Raw genomic sequence first — 23,152 nt, 5'->3', positions numbered from 1 at the left:
ATGAAATTACCAAGAGAAAAAATAGAACCAACTGCAATACTATGCTTTTTTATGTTGAACTTATTACAAAGCAGTAATTTTGGAAGCATGGTTTATTAAGAATCATGTTTCTAGTACAGAGCCATTACTAAACACTGTATGACCCGTGGAATGAGAAACCAAATGTGCAGTATTTAAGTGCTTTTGGAAGTAAGGGTATATATTTTACATATTTTACAAGAAAAGCACACAAAGTGGATGCCCTTCAAAGGAAGAAATTTTAATTGGGTATAGCAAACACAGAAAGGTTTCAGAATTTTATTTTTAAAAACTTAGAAAACAATCCTCATACCGGTACTCCAATATCCAATATCACTTCCTAAGCCTTTTAAATTTCCGGTACTCCATACGAAAATTACCCACTAACTAACGTTTTCGATCGCCTTCGCGATCTTCGTCAGGTTTTATCGACGGTTTCGAAATAGAATGCAAAAAGAATATTTCAAAATTCAAACGATCGAATCTCTCCCGCGTGCAATAATTGCGAATGATCTAACATGCAATTAATCTCCCTGATATCATCATAAAAATGTCTCTGTCCATCCATACAGGAATACTACACTATCCTGAGATACTACCATTGCGGGTGCATTTCGGATACATACCGCCACGCATATGATAATACGTTGCCATCCTTGAAATTAATACATTTCCCCGATTTTGACGCCTTGTAAATCTCAAGGGTCTCCAAGGCCCTGATGCGGTCCGTGTCGAATGACGTTTTAACGAGGCTGGTTTTATCAAAATCTGCCTTTATCTCGGGGTCGGTGGCGTACATAGACAGGGCGGTGGTGTGTCTTTTTTTGGCAACGTCATATTTGTGTTCCGAGATCCTTCTTTGAATGGATCTCTTGGTAGATCCGATGTATATTAGGTCCCTTTGGGACCTGTGATCCCTTATCGGGACACTATAAAATCTGATCGGTCGATAAAACCTGACGAAGATTGCGGAGGCGATCGAAAACGTTAGTTAGTGGGTAATTTTTGTATGGAGTACCGGAAATTTAAAAGGCTTAGGAAGTGATATTTAAAAACTTAGTCACTGTAAGCAAGAATGTTATTATTAATGAAAATTTTTTTGGCAATGAAAATGGAAATGGTTTTGAAAATACTTTGACTTGAAGACTCATCATTGAAGAAAGATATATGGGGGATCTGCAGATGAACAAATGAAACAAGTAAGGAACTATAACGTTTCAAATATAAACATCAACCGAAACCTGATGCATAGCAAATAGACACCCACAATTGCCGTAAATAATCAGGCTATATTTTGAAAATAATAATTATGAGTTACAAAATAAATTTGGCACTAGAGAGAGGTGTTAGGTGCCATCTTGTATTAAAATTACTAATTATAATATTTAATTATAATTATTAATTACATTATACATTACACTTATATATACTGGAAGAGGAGATTGGACCAAAGGTCCAGGTAGTGTAACTGGCAATGCGTCCACACGGTAAGCGGGAGTTGTGGGTTCAAGTCCCACTTCGGGCCGATTCTTTTCTTCCAGTTTATTCTAAATTAATAAATTATATATTATAAATATTAATTTTAATACGAGATGGTGTCTAACACCTCCCTCTAGTCCCAAATTTATTTGTAACTCATAATTATTATTTCCAAAATATAGCCCGATTATTTACGGCAAGTGACAAATACAGGTTTAAAAAGACTATTGAAGATACGGGATAGAAATGAAGAAGAGGAAAGTTAAGATAAAGTTGACAAACTTGAACAGCAATTTCTGATAACATATTAGACTCTAATTATAATATCTTCTGGGAAAAAAGCATCCCAGCAAGATGTTTGTCACATATTGGTTAAACTGCACCAATTCCTGAATCAGAAACATTTTGTGATTTAGACAAGTTACCTGTTTGTAAGCAAAATGGATTGAAGCTGCTAATGAAAAAATATAATTACTCAAGAAATGTCAGACATCAGAACTCATAAAAATGGTTATAGATAATGTTTGTAAATGGGTATTCAAGGTTAAGTATGATGCAGAAAATAATATCTACAGATGCAATCAGGGCTGCGGAGTCGGTAAAAAAAACACTCGACTCCAACTCTGACTCCTGATAATTTTAGTAGGCCGACTCTGGCAAAATTAAATACTAAGTCATTTTATGGGGGGCAGAGGCATTCATAGGAGGTATCCTACTCTGAACTCTGAAAGGAGCCTGGGGTGTTTACCCAAATACTTTTATAGTTAGTATTTTTAATATTTAACTTACATTAATATTTATTTGTTAAAAATATATACCTTCTATAACCAATATCTGGCGTGAATTATCTATAAACTGGCAAATGTTTTCAATGCCCCTGCTGGGCTCATCTTTAGGCTAAATTTGCTGTAACTGGATTCCAGCAATCGAATGCTTTTAAATAATGTGTTTGGCTTCTTAAAGTTTGAATATGTAATGAAACCGTTGCTGTTCCAAACTAATTTTCTTAAACCATTAGGAAATTGATGTGCGCTTCCTGTAGTAACCATATGTATCATTTAATGATTTATGATTTATCTTCTAATAAAAATTGCAAAGCTGCTGAGAGATTCATTTCCTCCTTAAAACTGATGCAAGTTGATTTGCAATCGGCCTTGAAAATTTCCATTGCTTCCAAAGTTCTAAGATGTTCTTGATGTTGGGTGGTGTGGATAACCCGTGCCTCATTAAAATTCGGTATGTCCGGGTTTGTTGCATACGTGGACAATGCTGTGGTACATTTCTTGTGGGTGATATCTGATTTATGTTCCTTTACTCTTTTGGTTAATGGACGTTTGGTGGACCCTATGTACAATAATTGCCTCTGCCATCTGTTGTCTTTCAAACAGATACTATATGTTCCCGGAACTCTGTTTGGGTTATCGGCGTCTTTTCCATTTCTTAATAAATTGTATATGGAAGGGTTTCTTCTGTATACAATTCTAATTCCTTTTTTTCTTTGCAATTGCATTATATATTGTTTTTAGTTGTGGGTTGTACATCCTTTCTATGTTTTCTTCTATGGTAACTCTTCCTAATAACCTTTCTTCATCCGTTTTACTGTTTATACAAAGGTGCCGCTTACGTAACTTATTTACAATGTTGCCATAACCATGTTCTCTTGTGACTTTTTAATATACGATAATTCTTGTTGTAAAGCCTTGGTTGTGGGAAAGTGAGTATAGGCTCTTTCTACTAAGGCCATGAATTTGAATGCAAAAATTGAGAACCATTCAATTGCAATTGTTCCCAAAAACTTTTGTGCTAGGTATACAAACACTTCTCAGATGTAATATTATAAGCTCACACAACTGCAAACAAGCCAACTCAAGTACCAAAACCCACTGTCTCACCCAACTGTTGGAAATTCTAATTATGTTACAGTATTAAAGACTGATTTATTCCGTGATGTGGCTTCTCGAGGAATACTCTAATTTGGTGGTGCCCAAACTTTTTGATTGGAAAGTCAAATTATGCATAGTCATAGGCAGGTGAGTTACAAATATTTTGTATATTCTATAAACAATCAAAACTTGATACAGTAATAGTCAATGCACAAATATTCAATATTTGTGCATTGATTGTTTATAGAATATAATGATCAATATAATGATAAATCTCTCCATACAATAAGAAATATAGTTTCCTAAGCAGTTTGTATTAGCTTAACATAACAACATATAGCCACAAGGTAAGTGCAAGTTGCAAGTTCAAGTCCTACTTTGGTTCAATTCCTTTCTCTCAGAATCTTCTAAAATAATCATAAAAATATTAATTTAATTATAATTATCAAATTTAGCAAGAGTTGACACGTAATGCCTGCCTCTAATGACAAATTACTTAGTATTTAATTAATAATAGTAGTAGTAATATAGCGTAATATAATTCAGCAATCGTTACCGTCTATATGCATCAGCCGCATCTTTCGGTGGCATAACTTTACCATTAAACCCCCATACCAAATCTCTGCAGGTGCATCTGCAACGATCGAGATAAGTTCTCTGCCTTGGAAAAATCGGGGGTTTATGCAGTTCAGCTAGAAATACCGGCAACGGGAGCAATTACAAAATTCAGCAATTGTTTGGCTTTAATAAAACTTCTTCCAACTGACAAATATCCTATACTGTGATAAATCTGTTTAATGATATATTGTTTTTTTACTGTACTCATAAATTGTATTTTCCTTTCCATACAATAATAATAATGCAGAAAATTAAATTTTAATTAAGTTAATTTATGATTCATTTTTGGAATCAAAATGTTACTCTTAATACAGTAATTCTATCATAAATGTTATCTGCAATCACTAAGCATTGATACAGACAATTGCTCTCATTTGTACTGATGCCTCAAAAAACACATGAAGAAAAAACTGGAAAAAAATATACCAATAACACTACTTCTTACACACTTGTTCAGCAATAGTTTAATCGAAATAAATGTTTTCGATCCTGTTCAAGTTCAAGTTAAAGAACATTAAATTGCTAAGGCTGGAAAAATGTGTAAGATGTAGTGTTACTTAATTAAACAAAAATAAATTTAAAAACTCATGCCAAGGTTTAAATAGCTTCTAGTAAAAGAAAATTTGCTGAGTTCAGTGTTAAAATAGTTCCTTTAGTATTAACACAAGCACTTTCGACGAGTTTATAATCGTCGTCCTCAGGTGAAAAGAATGATTTTAATAAAACAAACGTGCAGAATATTCCAAGAACAGAAATTTTTGAATTCAAAACAGGCATCCAGTAATTCCATTAAGAACATGCAAAAAGATTTTGACATGTTCGAATTCTTAAATCTACGATGTGAGCGGCGCATGCGTGGAATTGACACCGCGATGGCAATACGTTCCTTTTAATAAAACGAACATTCTGCACGTTCGTTTTATTAAAATTGTTCTTTTCACCTGAGGACGACAATTATAAACTCGTCGAAAGTGCTTGTGTTAATACTAAAGGAACTATTTTAACGCCAAACTCAGCGAATTTTCTTTTACCAGAAGCTGCTTAATTAAAATTTAATTTTCTGCATTATTATTATTGTATGGAAAGGAAAATACAATTTATGAGTACAGTAAAAAAACAATATATCATTAAACAGATTTATCACAGTATAGGATATTTGTCAGTTGGAAGAAGTTTTATTAAAGCCAAACAATTGCTGAATTTTGTAATTGCTCCCGTTGCCGGTATTTCTAGCTGAACTGCATAAACCCCCGATTTTTCCAAGGCAGAGAACTTATCTCGATCGTTGCAGATGCACCTGCAGAGATTTGGTATGGGGGTTTAATGGTAAAGTTATGCCACCGAAAGATGCGGCTGATGCATATAGACGGTAACGATTGCTGAATTATATTACGCTATATTACTACTACTATTATTAATTAAATACTAAGTAATTTGTCATTAGAGGCAGGCATTACGTGTCAACTCTTGCTAAATTTGATAATTATAATTAAATTAATATTTTTATGATTATTTTAGAAGATTCTGAGAGAAAGGAATTGAACCAAAGTAGGACTTGAACTTGCAACTTGCACTTACCTTGTGGCTATATGTTGTTATGTTAAGCTAATACAAACTGCTTAGGAAACTATATTTCTTATTGTATGGAGAGATTTATCATTATATTGATCATTATATTCTATAAACAATCAATGCACAAATATTGAATATTTGTGCATTGACTATTACTGTATCAAGTTTTGATTGTTTATAGAATATACAAAATATTTGTAACTCACCTGCCTATGACTATGCATAATTTGACTTTCCAATCAAAAAGTTTGGGCACCACCAAATTAGAGTATTCCTCGAGAAGCCACATCACGGAATAAATCAGTCTTTAATACTGTAACATAATTAGAATTTCCAACAGTTGGGTGAGACAGTGGGTTTTGGTACTTGAGTTGGCTTGTTTGCAGTTGTGTGAGCTTATAATATTACATCTGAGAAGTGTTTGTATACCTAGCACAAAAGTTTTTGGGAACAATTGCAATTGAATGGTTCTCAATTTTTGCATTCAAATATCCATCTTTAGTTGGAATCACACTGGATTAATTTGGATTAATTAAGCTAGTAATAAAATGTTCTTATGCATATAGAAGTAATTTTATTATTAAAAAAAATGAATGCAACTCTGTGATGTTTATCTGGTGAAATTTATAAAAATAAAAATAGTAAAAACTGTTCAAAACAGAAAAAGTGCCAAACTGAAAAAATAGTTGGTACACAACTCTGGTTTACACAGGTTTGCTGTAAATGTTAAAAAAATTAGAATGTTTTTAAATCTGCTGTATTTTCTAGCTGAAGGTAATTCATTTTTAAAATATTGAATATAATTAAAGTAATTTCAGAAAATTTTTTTTTTAATTTTATGAAACTTTCCAAAACTTTCTAATATCTATTATTTGTACAGGCAATAGCTGATATCATTATGAACTTGTGATTAGGAGATAAATTTTCCCCCCGTAAAAAGATAATAATTTGCATATTTATAACAAACAGGTCACTATCGGAGAGTATCAGACGCCATGAAGAAAAGCAACTTAAAGCACAAGAAAAGAGAGAAAAATTGCTTGAAGAAAAGACCCAACGATTTAAAGATATTGCAAAAAAAGTCTGTTGTGCATTATTTTTTGCTATTTATTTTGTATTGCAAGTTTCATATATACATATACATAATTTACATTAAATTATCATTAGGTTGAAGAAATGAAAGCATGGAAAGAAGAGCAGCAGCAGCAGAGAAGAATTTCAATGGAGAAAAAATTGAGAAGAGCCGAAGAAAAACGTCGGATGCAATTGCAACGAATTGTTCGTAAAGCACACGATGAAGAAGAAAAGGTTTAAAGTTTAAAGTATTTTACAACATTTAAATTATTTAATTAAACATTAATTAATTTAAATTATATCTAAAAAAAAAATGGGGGAAAACAGTTACCAGGGACCTCATGGCAATCTTTATCAAAGATTTTTTTTTACAACAAATAACCAAACAGAAAAAGAAAATAAAGAGAAGATAAAATGTACAAAAACTTTAAAAGTTATAAATATTACATTCCTATTTTTTATAATATTTCTGTGAATTCATAGGTACCATTTAATTTCTTTATTTGTTTATAATTCTGTATACTTTATATCATTTCCTCTGGTGAATTATACAGCTTTATTGATAAGAATATAATTGATTTTGGTCTTATTCCTAATCTTGTTTTTGGTAATAGAAAATCTTTTACACTATAATCTCAGTAATCTGACATGTATGAGACCAGAACAGTGCCAGAGTAATGAGATTGCAAGATTTTTGAGAGTTCACACATTTTGATGAATTAACAATCTGCTATATAAAATCGAAAAACCATTTTTGTCACAATGTGCCAAAAATGGCCACTAGGGGCACCCCTAGCTATTATTTAAGTTAACAATATAAATTATTTTATATTTTTACAGTATAATTCAGTATATTATTTTTATTTGTAATAGGAATTTATTATTGATATGAATTTATTATTTATACCACGGAATGACACCGCTGCTGCTACTGAAAAAATGAGCAGTCTGTGTTGGCATATTGAGTGCCAGCAAAGCATAGCGGCAAAGCTAGGAATTGTCAGAGTCCAGCCTTTCATCTGGCTATAATATAATATAGTAGAAAGATTAGAAATATGAAATAATCTAATAATCTTAACCTTTGTTGTTATTTTTTGCCCGGGCAACGCCAGGCTCATCTGCTAGTTTAAACATAAATATGAACAAAAATTACTGTAACATTGTCACAGTACCAGGTTGTAAATTTAAAATATATGATTTATTTTATCAGGGTGACTCAAAAGTTTCCAGACACTGACAACACTTTTGTGAAAAAGATCTCTAGCACTGGCAAAACTGCTGTGAATGTAAACAAGCAGTTATTTGCATCATTATCAAAGCATGTACTATTATTTTATAGAGCTGTTGAGTTCATTCCTTTGGTGAATTTTTTTTCACAACAAAAAATGACTGATGAAAAACTCATTATTCAAAGCACATTGTGACATTACTGGAGACAAGGGTTCAGTGCAAGGGTAGCAGCAGAGAAAATTTGTGAAATTGAAGGCTCACCCTGATGAACAAGACAACTGCAGCTGAATGGTTCTGCTGCTTTAATTCTGGGAACACCAGCCACATAGACATGCCTTGGTTTAGACAACTATTGGTGGAATTTGGATGGTCCAGTACATTTGAAAGTGGTTTCTAATGGCTGGGCTATGGATGGCAACCCTTATGTCAAGCAACTGGAAAAAGTGTTTGAAGTTTTGCACACTCACTATCCAGCATTGCTTAATCAAATTGTACACTGCTGTAGTGTGATAATGTTCTGGCACACTATTCTAGAGTGGTCCAAGAAAAGTTAGAAGAGCTGAAGGGGATCACAGTTGTGCCTTACCCATCATACAACTCCGATCTCGTTCCATCATATTTTCACCTCTTTCGGTTGTTGACACATTTTCTGAGAGGACATTCTTTCAATACAGTGAATGATGTTGAAAATGGGGTTCATGAGTTTTGGCAACAAAACCAGCCAAGTGATATCTCTGAGGAATCTGCCAATTTGCAAAAAGTTGGGTCAAGACCATAGCTAACAATCATCTTTATTTCAAGGAATGATCATGTCTGTGTTTTAGTATAAATAAAGTTCTGTATCTTGTGTCTGTGTCCTGGAACCTTTGAACTAACCTGATAGTAGGGTCTTAATTCTTACTCTTTTCAATAAGAACAGTGTCATACTGGTCATCTATCTAACTCCATTCTAGAGAAAATTTTTGAATTGAAATCATGTGACTTCTGGTCTAGACTGGAAGTTCATATATAGTGTAACTATGTTCTTCACAAATTACTGGAGTAGTTAATTAAATACAAACAAAACCTTTATCCAGTAACAGAACTTCAATGAAAATTCTGAACGTTTTTGGCCTTCACCAAGGCCTGCCTCAGGTTTTTAATGAAACCAAATTCCAATGATGATCGAAAATTGATTTTTTTAAAATTTCGAATATCTCGTCACATAAGGCAAATTTATACAGTTGATTGATAAAAACCATAAAAGTGCGATCATGTGATCCATACAAATTTTTAAGCTGTACATATTTGTATAAGATGAAATTATTATGGGTTAACTTTGCTCAACTCTTTCATACATGTACTTCCATGCATGCACCACTGTATTGCAGTCCTTAAAGTTTAATACAAGTGCCAGTTAGGCTGGTTTTATATATTTCCAATGCCTCCAGGCTACAAATATGATCTGTTTGAAAGGCCTGCCTGATTAACTTGGTGTTCTGGAGGTCTGCATATACTTCCAGGTGGGTGGTGTATGTGGATAAGGCCTGTTGTTTGCAAGGTCATATTGATATTCACATACCCTTTTACACATTGATCGTTTGGTTGAGCCAATATAGACTAAGTCCCTTCGGAATCTATTGTCTCTTAGAGGTTTAGAGTACACTCCAGGGGCTCTGGCTTGATCCATTTTATCTTCTCTGTTGCATAGCAACTTGTATATTGTACCAGATCTCCTGTATGCGATTTCTGTACCACTCAGGCCTGCAATCTCTTTGTATAAGAATTTCAAACTGTACGGTGGTGCGCCTGGAGCCTATGGTGCTTTGTTCATTTCTGTTAGAAGCAGGCTGGGTGTTGGGACCATTGTACATTGCAGATTGGTTGGTGTAAGCATGGGCTAAATTACGTACCAGGTCTCTTCTATATCCATGTTCTACTGCTATATCTTCGATACATTGTAGCTCCAGCAGGATGTTGTGCCTATTGGTGTGATGAGTGTATGCCCGTCTGGTTAGGGCACAGAAAGCAGTGATTTTATACGAGAAGGAGTCAGATGAGTTTGCTGGGATGAATAGTGGTACATAGACTGGTTTGTAATAAATGCTCATTTTCACCCTGCCCTTGTTGAGACGCATGCTGACATCTAAGAAACGAGTGCTACAGTTACAAGTTTTTTTATTTTTAGGGAATATTTGTAAAATGGATGGTTTTCGTTGTTTAATAGCTTGTATTGAGATACAAATATAGTCAAACCTGTTTATAATGGAACCTGTATATAGTGAATACGTCATTAACAGAAAATTTATTTGGTCTGTTAAGTTTTTTGAAAAAATTAACATAACTTAACCTGTATATAGCAAAACAGTCCAACGTGGAAATGGAAAAGAAAATCGTGACGTATAATAGAAAAATAGGTATCTTTATTTGATTTAACACAAATTTAACAAGAAGTTTACAAGCCTAGTATGTATAAATCATAAAAAGGTCAAAAATACACATACACAATACAGAATAGCAAAATACTTTATTTATATGACTAATATTACAGTAATTTTATTGGGTTTTAAACATAGCCTTTTTGCATATTTTTATTAACAGCTATTTTTACTTAATTTAAATATGTGATGTAATTACAAGTTGTGAAATTTAACATGATGTGTATTCTTTGTTCTGAAACTTATTTTAAACTATTTTACATCAGATTTTGTTTGAATAAAATCAAATCAAAATGTCTGCAAATAAAATGCACATTGGGCATATTATACATGCTTTTAAGTTTCATAAAGAATATCATGCTGTACAAATAGTAAAAAATATTCATACCACGTATGGGGAAGATGCTTTTAAACTCCGAATGTGTCAGATACAGTTTTGAAAGTTTTGTTCAGAAAATTTTGAACTGAAAGATACAAAATGTATGGGCTCCCAAAAGCTGTTAAAGAAAAATTACAGGAAGAAATTGTTAAGGATTGACAATTAACAATTCGTGAATTTGCAACAAATCTTAGTGTGTCACAGACATGTATTCAAACACCTTATCCACTTGAAATGGTTGTAAAACATGCTGAGGATTGTGTTCTGCATGCAGTTCGTTTTTTTTCACTTATGTAAAAAACAAACTGAATTGAGAATAGTTTTGTTGGATGAAGGTAGGCAGCCGTAAGGTTTTATTTCATTTTTAAATTGGTTACTCATTTTTATCTTAGAGAACTTTTTTATGGATGGATGAAAAAATTAAAGTTAAAATAAAAATATTTGTTATTAACCAAAATCTGTTGTAGCGGGTGGTTCAGTTATGTTCCAAGGTACCATTGTATTTAATTAACATGATTTTGATATAGGCAGTAACGTCGAGAAATTTATTAACTGCATTAATCGGGTAACCTGCATATAGCGAAACTTGTTTACCTTGGAAGGATTGTTTGGTTCCTTGAAATTCTGTTATAAACAGGTTTGACTGTAATAATATTTTTTGTATAAAAATAAATATAAAAACAATTTTGTATAAAAATAAGTAATATTAATCAATTTTTACTTAATATTAAATAAAGATAGATTAATATTATTTATTTATTCTTCCTGTAGCAAGCTGTTGCTGATGAGTTGTAGTTCAGAAATAGAAAAGAGCATATAAAATTATTCTTTGAAATCTGTGATCTTTGTGTAAGATGACAGATTTAACTTTACAGTTTTATTTGCTCCAAGGTGTCATTTTCACATTGTACCAAGCCTGCACCTAATTTTAACTTAAGTCATTTTATTGCTCTTTTTAAACATTTTATAATTTTTATTTATTTATTATGTTTTATTATATTTGTTATTGTATTTACTACATTTTATTTTAAGTATTGAAAAATACTCTTTTCAAATATGTTTCAAAAATTATATTCCAAAATGAAAAATTTCAGAGTATTTTTTTGTAGTTTGTTCGAATTGTTCTGTTCTTAGCCCAGAAAAAGTAGATGAAAATACTTTTACTATAAAAATCTAGTAACATTGTTTTGAATCATATATTACATTATATTTGTTTGCAACATCATTATTTTACATATTTATAAATATAATACATCTCAAAGCCCAAAGTTATATTAAATAAACCAACCAATGCCTAAATAATTCGGCTAATAAATGGCTATAATTAAATAATAAATATAAACAAATTTGGTATAGAGGTAAGCATTAGATGCCATCTCATATCTAAATTAATAATTATAATTTTAATAATTTAATAAATAATTTAGAACATTCTGGAAGAAAATAACTGACCCGGGGTGGGGATTAAACCCGCAGCCTCCGCTTGTCGTGCGGTGCACTACCAATTGCACCACCCGGACCCCAAGTCAATCATCCTTTCCAGACGTTTTAAATTTCGATATAATTGTCTACAGTTACTAATTTAGAACATTTCTTCCGGAATGTTCTAAATTATTTATTAAATTATTAAAATTATAATTATTAATTTAGATATGAGATTGTGCCTAACGCTTACCTCTACACCAAATTTGTTTATATTTATTATTTAATTATAGCCATTTATTAGCCCGATTATTTAGATGTTGGTTGGTTTATTTTACATATTTATTATGATAGTAGACAATAAATCACTTTTCCACACAATATCAAAGGTAAAAGCTGTAGTTGGATAATACTTTTCCTATATATAAGTGTTGTTGTTTTTTTTTTTTTTTAATATTGGGTTGGCCCATAAGTTCTGGCTTTTTTTTTTTTTTTTTAAAGTGAAAATTTTGCGTGAGAAATAAAATGTTTTGGCAATGCATTTTATGTTATTCGATAGAGAATTATCTTCTCTACAAAATAGTGTGTTTAGTTTTTTACGCCGATATACTTTTTGTTCTTTTCGGGCCAATAATGGAGTGTAAAATCGACAAAAAAAGAGCATTTTCGACATCTTCCTAAGAGGCATGCTTCTTCGCCATACACTTCACAAATCTCTCGAGCAGCTACTGTGGCTTTGGCACCTCGATTAAAAGCAGGTGTCAAAAATGCTCTTTTTTGTCGACTTGACTCTCCATTTTATTGACCCGAAAAGAACAAAAAGTATATCAGTATAAAAAAATTAAACACTATTTTGTAGAGCACATAATTCTCTATCGAATGACATAAAATGCATTGCCAAAACATTTTATTTCTCACGTGAAATTTTCACTTAAAAAAAACACCAGAACTTCTGGGCCAACACAATAGTTTGTTGACAGGCAGAATTATCAAATTATGTGTCTCAAATTCCATATATATGTTATGTTAAAAGTGATTAAAAGATAATTAGTGATTATGCGTAATAGTCAGTTATGCATAATCATCAACCATGTTGGTGAGTTTGGTAAATTTCACTAAATTTCTCACTTATATCAGCAGTTTCTCGTATATAATTTTTAAATAAAGTTGGCTAATTTGATAAATATGCCAGAATTTCTCACTTTAGCAGCAATTAGCATTTTTCACTAGCCAGCAATTATGTATAATTTCTAAGTGTATTTGGTAAGTGTGATAGATATCACTGAATATATTATTTTTAAAGTGATTTTTGCATAATTTTCAAAATGTAGTTCATAAATTACATAAATATCATGAAATTTTTCATCTCACGGATTTAAACAAATTTTAATAAAGTGAATCAAATATGCATTTTTTGTTTTATTAATATTATAAAGATTTAATGAATTAAAGAAACTAAGAAAAATTTGTTTCATTTGAATAGAATTGTGTACAAAAATATAAAAAAATTTATTATGAAAAATATAGAACTTTAATAATCCACTTTTCAATTTAATAACTTTAATAAGCAGTAAGAATTATTAAAGTTCTATTTTTTAGAATTATTTTGAATTACTTAATTTTTCATCTTTCTTGCATGAGCACTTTTGATATCCCTCATTTACCAAAATCGATGTTTTACTTCAGCACTTTCTAAGAGACAAAGTGATATTTGGTACATTCTCTACTGTGAGAAGCTGTCTGTCACATAGCACAAAGTAGTTTCTGGTATATGATTGTGAAAGATGTCCCTTCTTTGTTTTCAAGTGATAATCTCATCATCTTTGGTAGCTAATATTTTGCAAATTGCCCCTTGCCCTGTCCAAATCTGGTATTCTTAGTTTCTCTGTATCTCCTGCTTTGGCTACAGCAAACTTCAGTTTTGATATTTCCTTTATTATCTTTTCTTGAGCTTCTAAACCTGCCTTTGTGCTTACTCACTCACTTCTTCACTTTTTTCTTTCTGTTCTTGATTGTAGAAAGACTGATCACTTTCATGCTAGACTGTACTTTGGTTGACAAATCAAGGTAGTCTCATCTGGTTGGTCGAATGATAGCTGTTCATTTTCAATACTTTTTTGAAATATTTTCAGTGGGTTTTTGTAAGTGACATTGATTTTAACTATTGGTTCAATTATTTCTTATAGCTCCTCTTCAGTGCAAGCATCTGCTACAGCATCATTAGGAAGGGATGATGTTTTTGGCACAACTTTTAAGGGTGAACCAAATATGGCTTCATAAGATGCTTTGATAATATCATCTGTTCTTGAGATGCACAAATCATAATCCCTTGGTCCACTGCTGGGTTTGGTTACTTTCTAACCAAGAGTTACTGGACAATAATGCATAATTTATCAAATTTATCATCATAGAATGGCAATTATGCATAATGTCTGGTAAATTTGATTAAGTACAATTTATCATATTTACCATTGTGAACTGGCGAGTATGCATAATCACCAGTAAACATGATTAATTCACAATATATGAAGAGATTTATCACATTTACCAAAATTACTGGATTAATCACTTTTACCATAACATATATAATCAATTTGACTTATTATACAATGGTTAGTTTTGTGGCATACACTCAATGTACAATGATGGATTGAGTAAAATTGCACTTTTTTTTTAATAGGAATTTCAATATTGTGTGCAGAAAGAGGTAATAAGGAACAGTTTTATGTGATACTAGTTTACTAATTTATGGAAACTACTTTTAGCAAAACACACGATAGGATGACTGTTGGGGAATCGTCAAACATTAAAAATAAAAAATAAAGAAAACAGTAAAATTCTTTCACTTGAAGTGTAGAAGGTAACAGTAGTAGCAGCTCAGAATGCAAAATATGAAGGAAAAAAAAAGCGGAAAACAATGATTTTACAGAATCCCTAAGAGGAATTCTGCTGGGAGTTGTTATATGCATAATGGAGAAATTTACTTTTGGCAACAAAATCAAAACTAAAACTACAGCAGTGTGACTACAAAACCCTATATAGAGGTGTTTAATTAATTGAATTTTACATTTAAGTTTTAAAAATAATGTTTATGTAACACAAAAAATTGCTTTTCTTTGTTTTGAGTTAATATTTGTGGTTACATCGTGCCTATTCTATATTATATGATTTTAATTTGTGATGTTACTCACGCTCTCAATGCAGTTTTATTTATTCTTGAGTTGAGTCATAACTAATGCCATTATTTTTTTCCTAAGAACTGTTTTCATGCTGTAGCATACTTGCATAATACATCAATTGAATCAAATGCTAATTTTTTAATTTGTAATGGTTTTAACAATGATTCTCATAATGGTTTTAGATTATTTTTTAAAAAGTTAAATTATTAGTGTCAATCAAAATGAGCTTCTCATAAGCTTTATTTAAAGTAATGTTATATGAATTAAAAAAATATAACACTGTACTCGCAACAACAAACAATATATATAGTTTGTATGGCAGTGAAGCCTCGAATGCCAGAAAATGTCATTATCAGTTCAAAAAATTTAACGACGGGAATTTTCATCTTGTAGATGATCCCAACTCTGGCACGAATTGCTGCAATAGTGAAAGCTGACTCAAAACTATCAAGATGAGAAATTGCAAATAAAAACTTAAAGTATCTCAATCAATAGCAGCTAGGTAGTTTGCATTAATTACAAAAGATAGATGTGTGGGATATGGGGGTCTGCGTGATCTTACTGAACAGAATTAGCTGGATAGGTTATCCTTATGCATTTCACTGCTTAATTGACAACAGAAAAATTCATTTCTGGACAGAATAGTAACTGGGGATGAGAAGCATTTGTAATGTCATCATAAAATGCAAATGGTTAAATCCAAAAATACTGCAATTCTAGAATCAAAGAGTGATTTTCATTCAAAAGGTATGGCTATGTGTGGTGGGATATGAGAGGAACACTGTATTTTGAGTTGTTTATTTCAAATGAAACAGTAAATACTTCTTTATACCATCAGAAATTAGAAAAACTTTGTGAAAAACTCTAAGAAAAATATCCATATTTGACAAACAGGAAGGCATTATTCTGTTAGACAAAAACGTTCAATTGTATGCTGCAATAACCACCCAACAAAAAATGAGGGAGCTTAGTTGGAAAGTTTTCTCTCATTTGTCTTATAGCCTAGATCTGGAACTAAATATTACTACTACGTTCATGCCTTTTGAAATAGTTTTAATGGAAAAAGTTAATTCAAAAGAAGCTATTCAGAAGTGCACAGAAATAAAGCTACACTAACTGCCGTATAATATTAGGCTATATTTCAGCAATAATAATTTGAATTACCGATTAATTTCTCCCTATAGGGAGGCATTAGGTGCCATCTTGTATTAAATTTAATAATTATAATTTTAATTAAATAATTTTAGAACAAACTGGAAGAAAAGAATTGGCCCGGAATGGACTCGAACCTACAACTTTCGCTTGCCATGTGTATGTGTTGCCAATTACTCTACCTATCTACCTGGACCTCCAGTCCAATCTCCTCTTCCAGGTATATTTAACTTACGATACAACCATTATCAGTTATTATTGTATATCGTAAGTTAAATATATCTGGGAGAGGAGATTGGACCAGAGGTCCAAGTAGCATAATTGGCAACACACGCACATGGTAAGCAGGAGTTGTGGGTTTGAGTCCCGCTCTGGGCCGATTCTTTTCTTCCAGTTTGTTCTAAAATTATTTAATTAAAATTATTAAATTTAATATTTGTGCAATGAAATGTTTTTTAATCAAAATCTGATGTTTTTTACAAGAAAGGCATCAAAAACTTTTTACACCAATGGAAAAATGTATATCTAACGAAGGACATTATATATTAGATTAAATAAATATCACTTTTATATAAATAATTTTTATAAAATTCAAACTTGTAAAAAAAATGACATTATTTACAATTCAACCCAATATTTGATTGTAATATATAATACTATAAAATAACTATGTTTGCTTTTATTGAATAGGTGAATGAAATTGCCTTTATAAATACTTTGGAAGCACAGAACAAAAGACACGATATCCTTTCTAAGAAGAAAGATCACGAGGCTCGATTACAAGATATACAAGTAATTGTAAAATTTATTTTTGATTAAAATTTTTTAAAATATTATAATGGATAAATAAACATACTTTGTAACAGAAATTTTTGATAACATGTTCTTTTATAATTTCACAACAAATATAGTTTCGATCATAAAATAATCATAATCATTGTCATAATAAAAAAAAATCTTTTAAAAATATAACAAAAACATTTTAGAAAATAAAAATTTTTTAGTATATACCATATTTATGCATGTGTAGGCTGGATTTTTTTACCCTACATTTTTTTGTCCGACATTAGGGTGTGGCTTATACTCGAGATAATGAATAATTTTAACCCTTAGCCTGCCGTTTGCCACGCCCTCTCGTTTACGTTTATTTTGTAAAACGGCAAAGGGCAAAATAGGTGAATCGGGCAATATTATTTAAAAATTCACCAAAAATTAAATTATTATTTTATTCATATGAAAAAAGTCACATGTGTTTATCGATATAGTTAGTTTTAAATACGACATTTTTCAATAAAGTTTGTTTGAAAAATTTATGAGAAAAAAAAATAATATATGATAACTGACATTCAAACTTGAAAATTTGTTACTTTTTGTCAAAATTAACATTGTCCGGTTACTTCATTCTTATTGTCACTGAGCCAGAACGACATAGAATATTGTTCTGTACAATTTGATATAAAATTTATGCATGTACGTTTATTCGTTGTGAAATTATCGCACATTATATCAAACATTTGTTTGAAATCTGAACTTTATTCTGCTTTCAACTAATATAATAAACTAATATACTTTATTTATTTCATATCAAACAAGATTATATATTTTTGTAATAAACATATGATTATCAGTAGCAATAGACATTTGCTGATATTTTAGATTTAAAAAAAAATTAAAAATTAAAAAAAAATATAAAATATCAGAACTGAAGATCATAACTTGAATATTTATAATGCATTAACATATTATAGCTGAATAAACTTATTATAGCATTAATTAACTTTTTATAGTAATATTATTGCATGAATATGCTAAAAATGAAATAAAAAATTATCAGAAAATGAAAAATTAAGAAAAAAAACCGATAATTAAAGTTCTTTAAGTCGACAAAACACCACCTGGACAAAAATATGTGAAACAGACGATAAACAAGACGATGCCGTCAAGTGCCGACATCTATTGTCGATAAATTTTATAAAAATGATTGTTAACAGGGTAACGATCAATCGGTACCCTGGCCTTTTTGCTTGACAATTAGGGTAACGATAGATTGGTACCCCAGCCGGGAAAGGGTTAAAACAATTAAAATTTTAAAGAAATTTATTATCATTAATTGTCTTTACATACCTGGGACTTGTAGCAAGATTATTTGGAGGTTTTAGGCCATTAGGGGCCAGAAGTAAGAAGAAAATGGCATGAAGAAAAAGTGAAAAAGAAGAAAAGAAGGGATCTGTCTGAGGTCCCAACTAAGAAATAACACTACAGGACTATAAAAATTATAATCAATGTCTAAATTTGAACACTGACAGCTATCGTTTATGTTCTTCATTTGAAACTTTACTGTCACTACCAGTGTCACTTGTGTCTTCATTCTCAGATGATGTGAGATACACTGCATTCATCTTCTGACTCATCCATCACATTGGAAATGGATGTGACTTTGAAACTTTTAGACATCATTTCTTTTGGTATTAGTTTCCATGAAGACACAATCCATTTGCACATCTGAGACAGGGACGGTTTTCTTAGCCTCCCAGTCGACACCATCTCCTTCGTATTGCATTGCCAAACAGTAGAAATGTTGCAGATGAACTTTAAAAGATCAGTTGATGGATATATGAAGTGGTTGCAGCATTCCAGTCATTCCTCCTGGTATCACTACCATGTCACTTTCTTTTCCCTCGTCTTCTTTTTCACACTTTTGGTCAGATGACTTTGGAAGCTGTCAACAAGTGTGACATGGACTGCCAATGTAACAGTACACTTGGACACTGCACTGGCTTCAGTCAATCCACAAAGAGTTCTTCTGCCATCCAGCCTTGATCTTGAACTTGTACCAATATCCAGGAAAGTAGTATTTCTTTTCGCAGGGTTTTACACTTAAAAAATGATGTAAGATGACAGCTTGTTTCCATCAACAGTGATGCATGGTATTACAGTACAACACTGCTTTTCTTCTACTGTTTGCACCAGAACTGTTTTTTCACCTGCCTGATTTACTGTGTTGTCACTTGGCATATCAAAGAAGACAGGAGTTTCATCAGCATTGCCTGCCTATTACTCTTAAGTCTCTTATGCTGAGGACATGTTTTTGAAATGCAAGCAGTTTTTCTTTTGTAGGTGTCAGGAAGTTGCTGTGCCATTGAAATTTGACACAGAATCACAAGCTCATGTCATGCCATAAAACATCTTGCCCAGCTGTAACTTCACTTTTGGGAATTTTCATATTTTGAGCAATCCTTCAGGCTTTGAACTGAATCATTTCAACAGATACAGAAAATCCATTTGCTCGAATTTCACAGATATATCTCAACAGATTTGCTTCCAGATCGGGATATTTCACTGTCTTTCCACAAAGTGATTGCCAATTTTGTGATGTTTTCACAAAAGCAGCCTTTGTTTGAATTCGTTGCTACATTTTTTTTTCATCCACATAAAACTTCTTTCCTGCTGCTCAATTTTCATTTTCTTGTGCCTAATGGACTTGCAATTTAAACTTTGCTGTGTAACTCTCTCTCCGCGACCCATGTTTAAAACACACTGAGCAAGCACTCAACAATAAGCATTAACCATCACTTTATTTATGTTTGAAATTTTTAGTGTTGCCATATTTCTGTATATGGTGTCTCTATTCTCATCCCTGGACAGAATTATAAGACTTTTATTTCCTTCAAATGTATCATTTTATAAACAGGGTGTGGCTTATACATGCATGCAGCCTATACATGCCTACGTATGGTATTTTGTTGTTAAGATATATTTTTCAAGGAATCAAAACTTTTTACTCTTACAAAATTTTAAACTGATTATTTATACTACGTATAAGATAATGGCAAGGAAATACAGTTTGGACTCTTATTGAATTTGTAAAAGTTATGATTTTCTTTTGCTTTGCCATTGATAAATGATGTATGTATGTATTTAACCTTAAATGGTAATAAATTGTATTGTTATAAATATTAGCATTATTTAGAGCTTATTATAAGTAAGCTGTAAATAATGTATTTTTTATTTATTGATATTCTTAATAATTTAGTATATACTTGGCACAATAATAATAATATTTTTATATGTGTTTTAATTATTTGTATTCTCTCAATAAACTATATTGTGTACTTCATATTACTGCTTATTGAGGGACCAAAGTCTAGAGATACTTTCATTTAGGAAATGTTTCTGACTCATATCAAGTTAACGCTAGAATGTTCAGCAGTAGTCAATTGACTGCTTTTTATGTTTGGATGCACATACTACTAAAAATACCAAAAATATCTTTCTGACTTTTTTGTGATGTTTAATCGTTTTTCAGAAAATTATTTTTGACTAGAAGTTGTTTTCCAGGATAGTTTTTAACATAATGCTAATTTTATCACTTGTGGTCTGTTTTACAGGGTGTTTTCATGTACTTTTAATGATAAAAATTCACTAATTTACTATTGATACTTATATCCCAGAAGGATATAGTTTGTACAACAACTGAAGAAGACGTTTGCTTCATTGCCAGTTTTGGGGACGCAGCTGCCAGGTCTAGACATGCAGTTTTTCTAGAAGCTTCTTAGGGTTTCTTTAAATAAAAATCACCTTTTTAATTCCAGTAAGGTATTTATTGAAATTAAAAACAGTTTTGATCAGTTTGACTTGACCTTCTTCAGTTACATTGAATAAAACAACACAGTGGGTGATTGGTTTACGAACATAATCCTTTCCAAGACTGTGTTCGCTATTTGAATTGTTTGTTAACTGATTATCGATTTACCATACGTTTTTATGGGAATTTGATTAATTTATTCTGGAAACTTTAAAAAATAAAAAATATATACTTTATTACAACATTTATTTATATGTAATAATAAAAATACATACATACACAGTCTTGCATTTTTTTAGTCATGTTTTTTCCGTTTGTGGGGGTTAAAGAATCTGTCTAACGTTGATTGCTTTTCTCTCTTCAGGATTTTTCAAGAAGTATTTAATAGCATTCTAATTGTAGAGATCCCTAAGCCTATTAACCTCAACCCGGTTTGGATGCCATTCTAAGACCGTTGTTCTGACATCCTCCCACTTCTTCAAAAGATGTTTAATAGCAGATATTGGCATTAATCCTCTTTTTCAGAAGAAAACATGTATCGCCGAGTTTCTTGGTGTTCTTCATTCAAGAGTTCTTGGCTTTCTTCTGTCATCAGATCAGTTTCAGGTTCCATTATGAGCTCTTCAATGTTCTTTATTTATCAGATGTGATTTTCGTTACTCCTTCAGCTGTCAACCAGCTGAAGAAGTAACAAAAATTCTTCTTGATTATACTGTACCTTTCTTAGATATGATTGAACTGTGGCCTACTGTAGACCTGTTCAAGCCATACTGCCCAGTGACATCAGACATCTTCTGCCCACTCTTTACTTTTGCTATTATACTCTCACCTTTTGAAAATAAAAACTGACACAAGACTTAATGAGTGTCTGCCCAACAGTCTGGCAAATACTATAAAAAAATTCTTTCTGTCAGAAAAATAAAAGTCTGGAATTACAAGGGAGAGTTTCAAAGTTTGGAGGAAAACTATCTGATCAGTATATATCGGGTTGAGCGTCGATGTCGACATCCGACATCTCCCATGCTCCGAAAAGTTTTGAATTGTTGCCTGAAGACAAGGGAAGACCAATTGGTATTCATTATTTTACGTCACTTCTTGTGTTTGTTGTTCAAACGTAAAAATCTTTCATGAAAGTGTTCGTAGTCCAAACTGTTCATTAACCGATTTCCCACTGTACATTTAAAAATAGAACTGAATTAAAAATAGAAATTTAAAATAACATAAAAAGTAATAAATATATGAATAAAATAATAACAGTAAATAAATAAAAATAAATAAATAATAAATTCCTCAATTTTCACTGTTGTGTCTGTTTAGGTTGTATTACATTTGCTATTTTATAAATCGTTGTGAGAAAACATTATATATCTTTTGCTCAAGGTTGCCATTATGTATCTTTGATCTCACTGCAGATGAAATTCTGGAAGCTCTGCATGATATATCTCTGGCTCAGTTTGAAGGTGGAGTTTGAACCAGAGTGCAGTTCTAAGCCCAAGAACTCTAGTGATGAATTTCAACTTTATACAAGGGTGAGTAATAGTGAATTGTCAGAGAGCAACCCTGATGATTCCCTAGAGATATTACTAGATCACACCGAAGTCCAGCCAGATAAGCGAAACTCAATAAGCATGCAAATAAATATAAAAATTACAACTGAGAAGAGCTTATTTTTGCTTGGACCTTCACGGCAAAGGAGTTTTTCCTCTTACATATAGAAGTTGTGTTTTCTCACAGGAGCAGAGATGGTCCTAGTAGGTGAGTGCAACTCACCTATTAGGATCACCTCACACTATCATGTCACCACTCAAGGAACAGGGAGATCAAAGGATAACAAAAATATTGCAGATAGCACAACTCAGAGAAATATGTTTCCTCTTTATACTAATGTATTTAGGTTTTGTTGTATCTTATCTTACTTCAACTTAACAAGTGCTCTAGAAAATCATTTTCAAGATAGACTAGATACCGACCATAAGGAATTTGGTGTTGATGGGATACCATGGGTACTCATAGCTGTAAACAGATCAGGTAGGAGAAATCTGCAAAATGTTTATGGAGAGAATGCTGATCTTACAGGACATGAAAAATGTTACATGAAAAAGCTATCCGTGCAGACACGTTACCAGTTACGCTACCCGGACCTT

The 23,152-nt window shown here is 31.7% G+C and overlaps 1 protein-coding gene across 3 annotated transcripts in view; it reads left to right on the top strand.

The window, feature by feature from the left end:
* The window catches only part of ssp3 (short spindle 3), a 158,785-nt gene that overhangs the window by 62,024 nt on the left and 73,609 nt on the right, over positions 1 to 23,152 (top strand). For all 3 annotated transcript variants that reach the window (XR_010883102.1, XM_067289124.1, XM_067289125.1), the window contains exons 9-11: positions 6,540 to 6,651; positions 6,738 to 6,878; positions 17,114 to 17,215. Coding sequence is in view for 2 of the 3 variants with exons in the window: in XM_067289124.1 (XP_067145225.1) it covers positions 6,540 to 6,651; positions 6,738 to 6,878; positions 17,114 to 17,215 (355 nt within the window). In the remaining variant the exon portion in view is untranslated. The remainder of the gene's footprint in view (positions 1 to 6,539; positions 6,652 to 6,737; positions 6,879 to 17,113; positions 17,216 to 23,152) is intronic.

The sequence above is a fragment of the Centruroides vittatus genome, unplaced genomic scaffold (genome assembly GCF_030686945.1).
Source record: "Centruroides vittatus isolate TY-2023 unplaced genomic scaffold, ASM3068694v2 contig_134, whole genome shotgun sequence".
NCBI lineage: Eukaryota > Metazoa > Arthropoda > Arachnida > Scorpiones > Buthidae > Centruroides > Centruroides vittatus.
The sequence above is the reverse complement of the archived record's forward strand: the minus strand, read 5'-3'. Positions and strand labels throughout refer to the sequence as shown.